Source organism: Cetorhinus maximus, chromosome 6, assembly GCF_964194155.1.
Source record: "Cetorhinus maximus chromosome 6, sCetMax3.hap1.1, whole genome shotgun sequence".
NCBI lineage: Eukaryota > Metazoa > Chordata > Chondrichthyes > Lamniformes > Cetorhinidae > Cetorhinus > Cetorhinus maximus.
In genome coordinates, this window is record NC_135884.1 from 18,705,573 (window position 1) to 18,719,045 (window position 13,473).

The 13,473-nt window shown below is 45.6% G+C and overlaps 1 protein-coding gene across 1 annotated transcript in view; it reads right to left on the reverse strand.

Annotated features, from left to right (window-relative positions):
- klhdc8b (kelch domain containing 8B) overlaps window positions 1–13,473 on the reverse strand; it is a 131,452-nt gene that overhangs the window by 78,790 nt on the left and 39,189 nt on the right. The window contains exon 3 of the mRNA XM_078543316.1: window positions 1,752–1,916. Within this exon, the coding sequence (XP_078399442.1) occupies window positions 1,752–1,916 (165 nt within the window). The remainder of the gene's footprint in view (window positions 1–1,751; window positions 1,917–13,473) is intronic.

The window sequence follows — 13,473 nt, forward strand, 5'->3', positions numbered from 1 at the left end:
AATTTAGAAGATTGAGAGGTGATCTTATTGAAACATATAAGATCCTGAGGGGACTTGACAGGGTCGATGCTGAAAGGATGTTTCCCCTTGTGGGGGAGAGACTAGAACTAGGGGACACAGTTTAAAAATAAAAGGTCTCCCAATTAAGACAGAGATGAGAAGGATTTTTTCTTTCAGAGGGTTGTGAGTTTCTGAGACCGGTGGAGGCAGAGTCAATTAATATTTTTAAGGCAGAGTTAGATAGATTCTTGAGTAACAAAAGTTTTCAGAGGTAGGTGGAATGTGGAGTTGAGGTTACAATCAGATCAGCCATGATCATATTGAATGGCGGAGCAGGCTCGAGGAGCCGAATGACCTACTCCTGCTCCAAATTCATATGTTTGTATAAAATTATCCTTTTCATTTAATTTTGGATTATACTGTATCCCTAAGTAAGAACTGTACTCTGATAGCAGTTTAGCAGAATGGCTCAGAAAAATGCCAGATCCCAGATATGCCAGGTCTCAAAGTTAGTTGGGATTCCCTGCTTGGTCTTGAATAGGGGCGATCCTCTTGTTCCAAGGCCATTGACGTGTGGAAGAAGGGGCCAGTTGCTTCCTATTTTGGGAGTTTTCATTTCTTGGGCCTTAAAGGGCTTGGTGGTAGATTGGTACACTCAGTTAAATGAAATGTAACAAACACCAGACAGAAGGAAGCCCCACTCAGAAGAAAGTTCCATATAGGAAAACATCTCGAGACAATGAAGATAGATACGCCTTTAAAAATTTATATATAGGTCCCCTCAAACAGGAGCAATAAGGCAGGACTTTATAGAGCCCCCTCATACGGGATGGTCTGGGTAACTCTCTCCACAGCTGTTAAAGATTAGCAGCGGGGAAGGAGGCACCAAATGTGGCACAAGCATGCACCTGTCCCATGCCAATTAGGCCCTCTCATTAGCCATAAATTGCAGTGGAGAAAATGTGAGAGGACCAGGTGGACAAGATCCCAATGTTATAGCCAGGATTGCACCTCATGTGTTTCTGGAGCATGTTAAAGATACCTTGATTCACATTTTTGCTCTTGTACCAATGCATCCTGCACTTTCACTCCTTAAATTTAGTATTGGATTCCTAACAACTGAATATGACAGCCTGAAAGGACTACAGTCTGCAGCACTCTTAGGACTAAGAGTGCTCGATTCTGAACTAACTGCGGGACATGACTCAATCTGAATGTGCTGTTTATGCTCTGCCTAGAGCTAGGAAATCTGGGGATTGTTTTTGGCTGCTCACTTGGTGCAATTCCCAACCTCCACCTCTAAAGCACCTCGCAGAAGAGAAATCAGGCCGGCAACGGTGACCCATTCATAGGCAGGGGGAGAAAAATAGCATGCAGCACTGGTGGTCAGATTTCCTCATTCTCTAGAATGTATTCAAGAGTATATTGTGATTGAAAGATTAATGGATTAAGAGAATCAAGGGGACAAAAGAGGAGTTGAGATCGAAAGTTATCCGTGATCTTATTCAATGATGGAGCAGGTTCGAGGGGCCAAATCACCTACCCCTGCTGTTATTTCTTACATTCTCAACCTCAAGGGCCAGAATTACTCCCACCTCATGCTAACAACCCTCCATGCCCTCTTACAACAAGTTTGTCAAATAAGCAACAGTATCTCAGTGTTCTGAAAATATAGCTATAAAAAACCTTGTTACAGAAAAAGGTAACAACATCAAGAAATGATATGCAGCCTTCCAGAAGTGGTAATTTACCTAGAACATAGATTTTATTGCCCTTGATGAAGGAAGAGGCTGCATACTGTGGTGTTGGCATCGGTGGTAGTTGTTGCCAATGATCCCTGGTTGGTTCATACACACGTACCAGTGCTTGTGGAGCAGCATCTGAGCCCATTCCTCCCAAAGCGTACACCCTGCCATCTGAAACATAATCCACATAATCATATTAGGAGCATTACAATGCAATAATAACTGAAACCAATAGCATTATAATTGGATACAATATGATTATGATGACTTACACATTCTATTTAGTGTTAAAGCCAATAAATTTGGATTGGAATCTTTATGGTTAAATCCTCCCATACCAGATGCATCTGTACTTATAAACAGTCTTTTCACAAGTCTGCATGCAAAAATAATATTTATCAAAAGTAGCTTCAGCATATTGAATTACTGTAATTCAAATCTTTGTTCAGGACTTATTCCTTATTTATGCTGACTCTTGTCTCTTGCAGATTGCACATAACGATTGTTTGTATTATACTGGATTAGTGTCGTTTTTATGGTCAAACGTCAGTGGAGATTCTTCTCAGCAACTCATGTCATAGCAGTAAGAACTCAGGCAATATGCTTGCAGCCTTAGCTGGCTTTCTGCGTCACTGAATTTGTACTGAGTATCATAACCATGGCATCAAACCCGATTCAGAGAATTCTCAGCATTTCACACTTAAGTAATTCCTTGACTTGGCTATTGCCAAAATCAGGCCAAAATTTGCATTGGGGTCCATGCTGATCTGGCGATAGCAACTTACACTGAAATTTCCTGAGAATCTTACTAGTATATGCCAGAATATAAAACCAGTGCGAAACAATCTAATAACTGATAAGGCCCCGGTGAAAATGTGGATCAAATTGCCAACTTTCTTCTTTAGGTCCCTCTTTATCGATGTTATGAAAATTAAAGTTTGATGTCATCAATCCATTATTTATGCACATTAAGCACAATGCAACTGTGGAACACCTTTTCTTTTCAATGTTACAGGTGATGGTACTATAAAGAAGTTTTCAAAAATATAGAAAATACTGAACAGGTCACAGTAAGGACAAACTAAAACATCATATAGAGTACAAGGAATAGAGGGGAAACATTTGGACAGACATTGAAAACAGATGCAGGGATTGTGAGCTGTGATTCGTTCTGATGCAGGCAATGACAGGAACTTGTAGTCCACCCTCAGAATGACAGCATTCATCCTCCCACCACTGTTGTCCCAGACTGCAGCTGCCCATAACAAGGTGATGAGGTCCAAAGTTAGGCGTTTGAGGGCCAGAGCTACACAAGGGCATCCAGCGAGGTCTCTCCCATTTAAAGTCAGTAATCTTCCACCAGCCACATAGCAGCCACTGGGCTAACACTGCATAGGAGCGTCAGGACATGCATAGGAGCGTCAGGACAGGCAAAGGATCCATCAAGACAGGCACTAAGGGAATGCAGAAGGGTGATTAATTGACTTTTGTATGGAGTATTGGTTGGCTTAATTGGTAAAGCATGTTTGGAATGGTTGTTTTTTGGTAATTTTTATTTCAGCATTGTGGCCAGGAGGATGCTGTGATGGCCAGTAACAGAAAGAAGGTTAACAAAAGGACTGTTGTTGAATCGGGAATTGGGATTGTGTTCACTGGTACCCCAGTTGGATGGGTCGATCATGGAGAGCCCAACCAGAGAGGGGATATGTTCATTGTCTCCTCTCTTCCTCCTTCTCCTCAGCTGCTTGCCATATACCAAGTTACAGGGGTGTACCCTCCTGATGGAGAGGTTGTGTAGGATTCAGCAGATCACAATGAATCATGTCTTGCGCCCTGATGGAGAGAATTGCAGGGCTCTTCCAAATCTGTGTAGGCAGCAGAAGTGTTGCTTAAGAACAGTAATGGTCTGCTCAATGACATTTCAGGTAGCACTATGGCCCTCATTATGTGCAAGTTGCCTATGTGTGCATGGGTTATCGCACCAAAGTCATAAACCAGCTGGTCAGTGGAAAGCCCTTGTCGCCCGGTAGCCACCCTCAGGTGTCTTGTGGTGGCCCCAATACCAATGGTACAGTGGACTGGCACAGAATGAAGGCATCATGACTGCTGCCAGAATGCCTGAAGGAAGCACAATGTCTGGTTGCCCACCAGCTGGACATAGAGGAAGTGGAACCCATTGTTAATGTGGTACATTTTTGAATTTATATGCAGAGCTTGCAAAACAACATGTGTACAGTCAATGGTTTTTTGCACTAAGGGGAAGCCTGTTATCCTGGAAAAGCCATGTGTTTGGACTCATCTGCTTCTCTCTGGAAAAGGATGCAATGTATTCCCCTCTTTTTGCATAGAGAGCATCAATGGCTTACCTTGTATAACAGTGGATGGCAAACTGGGACATGTTAGAGATTGTTCCTTGTTCCAGCATGAAAGGAGCACACGCATAGAAGTTCAAAGGTTGTGGTCAGCTTTACAGCCACTGGTAATGCTATCATCACCTCGCCATAAGGTTGTAGTTCTGCCTGCAATAGGTGGCAGATTTCAGTGAGCACAAACACAGAAGTTGCACACACTGTTCCAGGCTTAGGCTGAAAAGGAGAATTGCTCCTTGAGGATCCTGGGTGGATATGCTTTTTCTCGTCCTCGCTCTTCCAGGAGCTTGTCGTCCTCTATGTTACTTCTGTTCAATCTCCCTGTCATGCTGCAGGTCAAGGAGAATGGAATCTACAGCACTTATGACTGGGAGTGAGTGGTCTGAGCAAAACCCTTAAAGTCAGGACAGAGGCCTTCAGCATGTACCACACCACTCCCTGCAAACTTCACCTAATTTAAATAACAGTACAAACATTCAAGCACTAACTCAGTAACAAACAGTAAAAATCAATCAGCAATTAACATGAAAGTAGTTGACAATCCCTTTAAATAGCACTGGTCAAACCTGCTGTTGAAAGCATATTCAGCTCTGTGAAATTAAGAGAGGATGGTAGCTGGGGTGTTGAGATCAGGAATGTTGCTGTAGAGTTATATCAGCAATTCACTGAGTGAAATCATGACCTGCCTACACCGCATACTTCCAATTCATGCTCCTAGCACCTGCACTAACAACTCAACCAAAATGGTAAAACAAAAACAGAATTACCTGGAAAAACTCAGCAGGTCTGGCAGCATCGGCGGAAAAGAAGAGAGTTGACGTTTCGAGTCCTCATGACCCTTCAACAGAACTGAGTAAAGTTAGGAGAGGGGTGAAATATAAGCTGGTTTAAGGTGGGGGGTGGGGGTGGGGGGGGGGGGGGGGGGGGGGGAGAGAAGTTGGGTGGGGGAGGGGTGGTAGTAGGGACAAGCAAGCAGTGATAGGAGCAGATAATCAAAAGATGTCACAGACAAAGGAACAAAGAGGTGTTAAAAAGGTGGTGATATTATCTAAGAGAATGTGCTAATTAAGAATGGATGGCAGGACACACAAGGTACAGCTCTAGTGGGGGTGGGGTGGAAAGACTGACAGGGCATTACAGGTATAGATTTAAAAATAATGGAAATAGGTGGGAAAAGAAAAATCTATATAAATTATTGGAAAAAACAAAAGGGAGGGGGAAGAAACGGAAAGGGGGTGGGGATGGAGGAGGAAGTTCAAGATCTAAAGTTGTTGAATTCAATATTCAGTCCGGAAGGCTGTAAAGTGCCTAGTCGGAAGATGAGGTGCTGTTCCTCCAGTTTGCATTGGGCTTCATTGAAACAATGCAGCAAGCCAAGGACAGACATGTGGGCAAGAGAGCAGGGTGGAGTGTTAAAATGGCAAGCGACAGGGAGGTTTGGGTCTTTCTTGCGGACAGACCGCAGGTGTTCTGCAATGTGGTCACCCAGTTTATGTTTGGTCTCTCCAATGCAGAGGAGACCGCAATGGGAGCAACAAATGCAATAGACTAAGTTGGGGGGAATGCAAGTGAAATGCTGCTTCACTTGAAAGGAATGTTTGGGCCCTTGGACGGTGAGGAGAGAGGAAGTGAAGGGGCAGGTGTTGCATCTTCTGCGTGGGCATGGGGAGGTGTCTTAGGTGGGGGTTGAGGAGTCGGGGGTGACGGAGGAGTGGACCAGGGTGTCCCGGAGGGAACGATCCCTACGGAATGCCGCCAGGGGGGGGTGAAGGGAAGATGTGTTTGGTGGTGGCATCATGCTGGAGTTGGCGGAAATGGCGGAGGATGATCCTTTGAATGCGGAGGCTGGTGGGGTGATAAGTGAGGACAAGAATGGTGTCCGGCACTGTGCACACCAGGAGTTTGTGTATCTGACACTAAGCAGTGGGAATTTCCTGCCACAGGGGATCTCTCACTTTTTGCTTTTTGCTATCCTGAGGGAACAGTTCTTCTGTTGCGAGCTGTCACAAATCTGCCAACTTAGACCCGAAACAGCACCAAAATGCCAAAAATACAAGTGTCAAGCAACCAAATTTTGCAGCAAAGAACTTCAGGTCCTGCTGTATCTAAAATTTTGGACAGGAAGTTATGTCCATTCAGAGTTTCTGTAAACACAGGAAAGTCACATTCTCTTGCATCAAGGTGAACTAAGTGGGGTTTCAGCAGACATAAACCTGGAGCACTCAAGTGATTGAATAATCAATATGTGCGAATTTTCTCAATATAAAGCCAAGGTAAATCACTTTGGAAAAGAAAATCCATCATCCCATGTGTCGAGAGATTGTTGTTGGCAATATCAGAAAGCAAACCCTTCAAACATTCATTTGATGTTCCTCTACCCAATATTTTAATGATGATGTTAACCCATTTAAAACTAAGCAGTGAGAATTTCCTGCCACAGCATCTCTTACTTTTGACCATCATGGGGAAAGGGTTCTTCTGTTGTGAGCTGTCACAAATCATAAATCCATTTAGAAAAATATTGCCAAATCTAGGTCATGGAGGAAATTGTCCCTTATTTCTGAGAACATGTTTCATTGAACAAGTGGCACACTGGGGATAATTTTGAAGTCAGGAAAATGAAAATCAGAAGAGTTATATGATAGGTGACTGATTAAATACTGCTTGCTTTACAATGTACCCTAAGTCAAAATTACTCACATGCAATGCAAGTGACAAACACATCACTTTGCTTCAATCAGAACTTCAGTTCATTTAGCTCTGTTATATAACAGATTCTTTAATGTGTATCTTCATCTCTACTTGCCCAGGGAATTGTGGCTATTTTTAATCTATATTTTTCACCAAGTGCCAACAGGCAAGTGGATTATAAATATCTACTTCCATTGCTGTATGTGAGGGGTTTGAATAAGGAAACCCACCATTACATTCATATTTGGGCAAACTATGGATCGGATAGTGCCATAGAAATAGGAACCAATCAGGAACGCAATCATAACAAAGCCAAAATGTGGAAGGATTGTACATTTGGTGATGATGAGGAATTATTCTTTGAAAAACTTTGGAACATGCAGGAGAAATTAAGGGGCAGATTGTGCTATGCAATTAACCCATGCCTATTAAATATAATGCAGGCAGCATGGCATCTTTGTAGTGTCTGTTCATTAACTTGATTTCTGCATACAACCAGCACTAACTGTACTGTTGATTAGTTGAAAGCACTACAGGAGCCCCAAAATCTTAATTTGCTAGCACTATTTAATACTAGGGCACACACGATAAAAAGGCAGTGGCAGTACACAGCCATGATGGTCAATACCACGAGTGCAGCCTTAAGAATCTGGACACACTGTGGCAAAAATTAAATGTTCACCACATTCCTATCACTCATCTACTAACAATCTCCATCAACCAGAACTCATACCTAACATTCATGTGTTTCACCTCATTCTCACACACATTGCAAGCCTCACACCCGCAACTAACAGCTTACACATACTGCAAGCTATTCAACCATGACAGCCATATCACCCAAAAATATTGCACAACACTCAATGACACACTTTCCCCTCCCTTGCAGGAGAAGGTGGTTCATAACTGGAAGCAGCAGGAGCTAGCCGGAGGGGGACAGACAGGTTCGCATAGAGGGCAAAAACAAAAATACCTGGAAAAACTCAGCAGGTCTGACAGCATCTGCGGAGAGGAATACAGTTGACGTTTTAAGTCCGTATGACCCTTCATCAGAACTAAGTAAATAGAGAAATGGGGTGAAATATAAGCTGGTAGAGGGGGGTGGAACAGGTAGAGCTCGATAGGGGGCCAGTGATAGGTGGAGGCAAAGAAGAGATTACCAAAGATGTCTTAGACAAAAGGACAAAGGGGTGTTGACGGTGGTGATAACCCTTTTGTTCTTTTGTCTATGACATCTTTGGCAATCTCTTCTTTGCCTTCACCTATCACTTGCCCCCTATCGAGCTCTACCTGTCCCACCCCACACCCCGCCAACCAGCTTATATTTCACCCCATTTCTCTACTTCCTTAGTTCTGATGAAGGGTCATACGGACTTGAAACGTCAACTGTGTTCCTCTTCGCAGATGCTGTCAGACCTGCTGAGTTTTTCCAGGTATTTTTGTTTTTGTTCTAGATTTCCAGCATCTGCAGTATTTTGCTTTTATTTTCGCATAGCGGAGATTGTGCTGGCCTTTATCAGAGAGCCATTTCTGAGGTTGTGGCCAGCAACAGGGCAGAATCTATTGGAAGTGACAGCTTTCTCATATCTAATCCTCTTTCTCACATCCTGCAGCCCCTCATCCTACTATTACTTCTGATATACAAGCTGCAGATGATGTTTTTTTTATTCATTCACAGGATTTGTGGGGTGTTCACAAGGCCAGCATTTATTGTCCATCCCCAAATGTCCTTGAGAAGGTGGTGGTGAGCTGCCTTCCTGAATATAACAGTGTGGCAATTGCTAGGCCATTTCAGAGGGCAGTTAAGAGTCAACCACATTTTCCTCGTCTGGAGTCACATATTAGCCAGACCAGATAAAGATGGCAGGTTTCCTTCCTTAAATGACACAACCAGATAGGTTTTTGTAATAATTCAGTCTTTTCATGATCACTTTATTGATACTAGCATTTTGGTCCAGATTTATTTAACTGAATTTAAATTCCCCAGTGCTGTAGTGGGATTTGGACTCATGTCTTTGGATCATTAGTCTAGTTTACAGGATTACTAGTCCAGTAACACAACAGTAGCTATGCTAACATACATCAGTCATGTGCAGCATGCAGTATGCCATCACTAATCTTGAGACCCACTCAGCTGAGCACCACAGGGTTCCTCTGGGGTAGTCTTGGCTGCCCAACCATTCCTTCAGCATGCTAATGGTCTGCTGTCACATTTCTTGTGGCCGCATTGCTCTCATTGTATGCATGCTGCACGTGTAACCAGAGTCATGAGTCACACAGTCAGTGGATAGCCCCTGTCACTTAGTAGCCTGCTTTGCTGTGGTGGCTGAAATGTAGCTGGGACAGCAGGCTGTCACAGAATGAAGTCCAGGTTATGACTGCTGCCAGGTTACCAGCATGATGCGCTGCCTATTGTCCCACACCAGCTACATGTTGAGGGAGATGAAACCCTCTTGGTTCTGGTACATGGCTGAATTGACATGCAATGCCTGCAACGACACCCTGCATCATGAGGAAGCCTGAAAGCCTTGCAAACACTTGTCCAAGCTTTATTGCATGCCCCTGTCAAGAAGGAATGAAATTAAATTATTTCTCTTTAATTAGAGTGCTCACTGACCTCCCTTGTGCATCAGTGGGCTACAAACTGCAAGATGCTACTAATATCTCCAGCATCAGCTCAGAAGGAACCACACACATTAAAGTTCATAGTCATGGTCACCTTCACAACCACTGACAATGTGGTCCTTGTCCTTCACGAAGGTTGGAGTTGTGGCTGCAACTATTGGTAGATTTCACTGTCGACCTCCTTAGTGAAGTGATGTCTTAAACATTGGTTGTCACTGAGGTTTAGTTCATAGGATTGCTCCCTGAACACCCTGGGCAGATATGGCCTTCTACTGAGAACCCTTCTCCCATTCCTCCACCTCCCTGTTCCAGCAGCTTGTCCTGCTTTGCATGGCCGGTGGTCATTCTCACAGTCATGCTTTATTCCAAGGGGAAAGCCTAATAGTGTACCCACGTCCAGGAACAACTTGTACAGAAGCAGTGAAGTCAGCAAAAGTCCTTCACCACACCACTTCCTCCAAAATTCTGATAATTGAAACAGCTATGGAAAACACCATAAACATGCAGAATTATACCAATAGCCAGAAGAAATCAACCAACAACAAACAACAAAGGCAGCTGTTGCTGCCTTTAAATAGCATTGGTTCTAGAGGGGGGCATGGGGTGGTCCTTCATGCTGCTTAATGTGGTTAGCTATGTGATATAATGAGATGGGATTGGCTGTAGCATTGAGCTCCAAAATGGCATTGCTGGTATCAAATAAGTGCTGCACACTGATGGATGTCATGATCTAGCCTCTCTGCAGATACTTCTGGCAGATGTTCAATGCATGAACATTAAAGCATTTAGCGACACAGCGTTTGCATGCACTGCCATCTTGGATTCTTAAGGGCACTCTTAGCTCCAAAAAATGGATGCTTTTTTAATCTTAAGTTTGCTGCAAGGTAGGAAGGAAAACCAGACACTTGTTCTCACTTGAAAGAATAAAGTGATTGGAGCAAAAAAAGACAAAGATGACATTAGAATTAACCTAAGGAATAAAAGGTTGAGAATTGTTTCAACGGTTTGCTCTCAGAAGCTAAGTATTGAGAGAAGCAAAACTAAAAAAACAAAATTCTCACAGAATAGAATTGAATAAGAATAGCAAAGCAGAATACTTTGTTAAATGGTGTGAAATTGTATGTTTTAATATTCAAAGAGACTTGGGTGTACTCATACAAGGAATGTAGAAAGTTAGCATGCAGGTACAGCAAGCAATTAGCAAGGCAAATAGTATGTTGGCCTTTATTGCAAGGGGATTGAAGTACAAGAATAAAGAAGTCTTGCTGCAATTGTACAGGGTTTTGGTGAGACCACATCTGAAATACTGCGTGTGGTTTTGGTCTCCACATTTAAGAAAGGATAAGATTGCATTGGAGGCGGTACAGCAAAGGTTCACTAAATCGGTCCCTGGGATGAGAGGGTTGTCCTATGATGAGAGGCTGAGTGAATTGGGCTTAGATTCTCTGGAGTTTAGAAGAATGAGAGACAATCTCACTGAAACCTAGGCCAGGATTTTACCCATGGCGGGTGGGCTGGGCGGGAGTGGGTGGGTGCGGAGCCAATCACCGTCTGTGATTGGCTCCGCACCTCCATTTTACGCTGCCATTTTAAGGCCCGCCCAGTGTAAATCGCAACTCCCGAGGTCAGTGGGAAGGAGCGGGCGGAGGCAGGAGGCCATTGACTGCCAGGTCCAATGGTGACCCGGCAGCCTATTCAAAAACAGTGCAGGCCGCTGTCCTAAGGCTGCCACTGATGTCGGATAGCATCCTCGGAGAGCAGGCCAGGTGGGAGGGCAGGTTGGCGGGGCAGTTGGCCCCGAGGTTTTCGGATGAGCACCTCGCTGCCTCCTCGAGGGGGTGGCAGCACACCATGAGATCCTTGTGCCAAGGGAAGGGAGGAGGAGGCCCCCCCTGATAACAAAATGTACCTGGGAGGAGGTGGCAGAACGGGTCAGCTCCCATGATGTGGTGAGATGCATCTGGGTGCAGTGGCACATGCGGCTTAATGACCTCTTGCGATCGGGAACGGTGAGTACCGTGTTGGCATGGGTCACATTGGACAGCAGTTAGGTTGCCACCCAGGTGGGGGTGGCAAGGCTGCAATGGCAATGCAGGTACAGGGTGGACTAATCAATGCTCCTCTCTCCTTTCAGGAGAAGACAGGACACAATAATGCAGAGCGGCTCCGGACTGGTAGAGGGCAGCCCCACCTTCTCATCATGACCAAATACGAGCAGGAGGCACTGGAGCTGGAGAGGCACCATGAGCCCAGGTCAACCAGCTGTGGTGAGGTTGGGGTGCCACTGGGAGGTAAGAGTGTCGTACACTGAGGTTACAATGTCTGTCAGTGCAAACATTCCACTGTTGACTGTATATTTATCCAACATGGGTTGCCCATTGATAATGGAAGGAGGAGCGCATCCTGATCCGGGCGCCAGGCATGCACACTAACAGTGCAAAGACTTCTACTAATCAAATGTCCTTGTTCTTCCTTTCTGCCTCTCTGGAGCACGCCCACACTCAGAAGGCAGAGGGGCTGCCGTTGACTCCTGAGGGCCCAGAAGATATAAACGCACCAGCATCACACCATCTCAGCTAGGCAGGCACCAGCGCAGATACCAGCACCTCAGTGGGGATAAGAATGGCGGCTAGTATCTCGGTGCACAGGTGAGGGCACTTCACACTCGCTTGAGGTACAGGCGGAGACAGAGAGTGCCCAGGGCGCCAGCAGGCAGAGGATAGCTGGGGAACAGGAACATGCTCAGTTGGTGGCTGATGATGTGGCTCTGGAGTCGTCCCTGAGGCAGCAGGTGCTGGAAGTCCAGCAGGGTGTGCGGGAGGATCTGGTGGAGATACACGAGGGAATGGGTGCCAGGGTCTCCGTGATGGAGGAGTCCATGCGGAGCGTGAGCAATGCAATGGGCCTCATGGCCGGGCGCAATGCCTCCTCCATGGAGAGAGTGGCGACTCTCATGGAGAGGCTCCTCCAGGAGAACAATCAGGGTTTCCTGGGGATGCGCTCGGACCTGCAAGCCCTCACAGTGGTATTGACCTCAGGTGATCAGTGTCAGTGTGAGAGATGGATTGGGCACCGAGTTTCCCAGCTAGGTGCCCCTCCATCAATGATCAGTAGAGAGGTCCAAAATGACCTGACGTTGGCGCACAAGCTGCCTATCGTCTCTGCGGGCTCCTCTCAGAGCGCTCTGGATCACGGCTGCAGCTCCTCTGCCCCTCTCCCAGTGACCATGGCATCTGATGAGGCTGCGGCGACTGGGGCGATGTCAGCCATGGCACTGGCCACTCCCTCCCAGTTAGGGCCAGCACAGGTTCCATGGGCCAGAGGACGCCCGCCAAGGTCATCAAGGCCAACAGGACAGCAGAGTGAACAGGCTGCCTTCAATGCTGGTGTCAGCCAGGGGGAGCACCTAGACGTAGCACCCACAAGCGTAAGCGTAAATCACCTTAGGCACAACACAGGCTTATCGTTAGTGGTTTTCTTTTGCCCCACATTTAAGTTGTTTTTAAGTAGGTGTGCTGTTCAACACCTTTTAATGGACTTTGATTTCTGTATGCAAGTTGTTAATCATTAAATGTTTTGGTTTTCAGCAAGCCTCGGGGTGCTTCATTAGTTCTGAATGTGTACAGGAACCCATGATGTTATGAGTAACTTGTTTGTCATTGAGCTTTATTGAAAAGGCACATAGTTAGTGTTCCTGACCAAGCAAATGTTGCTCTCAGGTATCGAGTATGGAGCCTGCAGCCCTGGCATGTGGTGGTGGTTCATCTTTGGTAGGTTAGCTGAAGGAGCATTGGATCAAAGCCTCCCTGGTGTCCCTGCCTCTCTGGAGGTTGCCCGGGTCGGCATGTATCCCCTCAGTGTTCTCGTGTGCATGCTCATCCTCGGACTCACTACTGGACTCATCGACTGCAGCCAGAGCATCTGCATCTACATCTTCTTCCTCCACTGCGCCTCCCTTTCCAGTGCCGGTTTGTGGAGAGTGCAGCATGCAACCGCTATCAGTGACACATGATCTGGGGGGTACTGGAGTGCGCCCCCTGAAT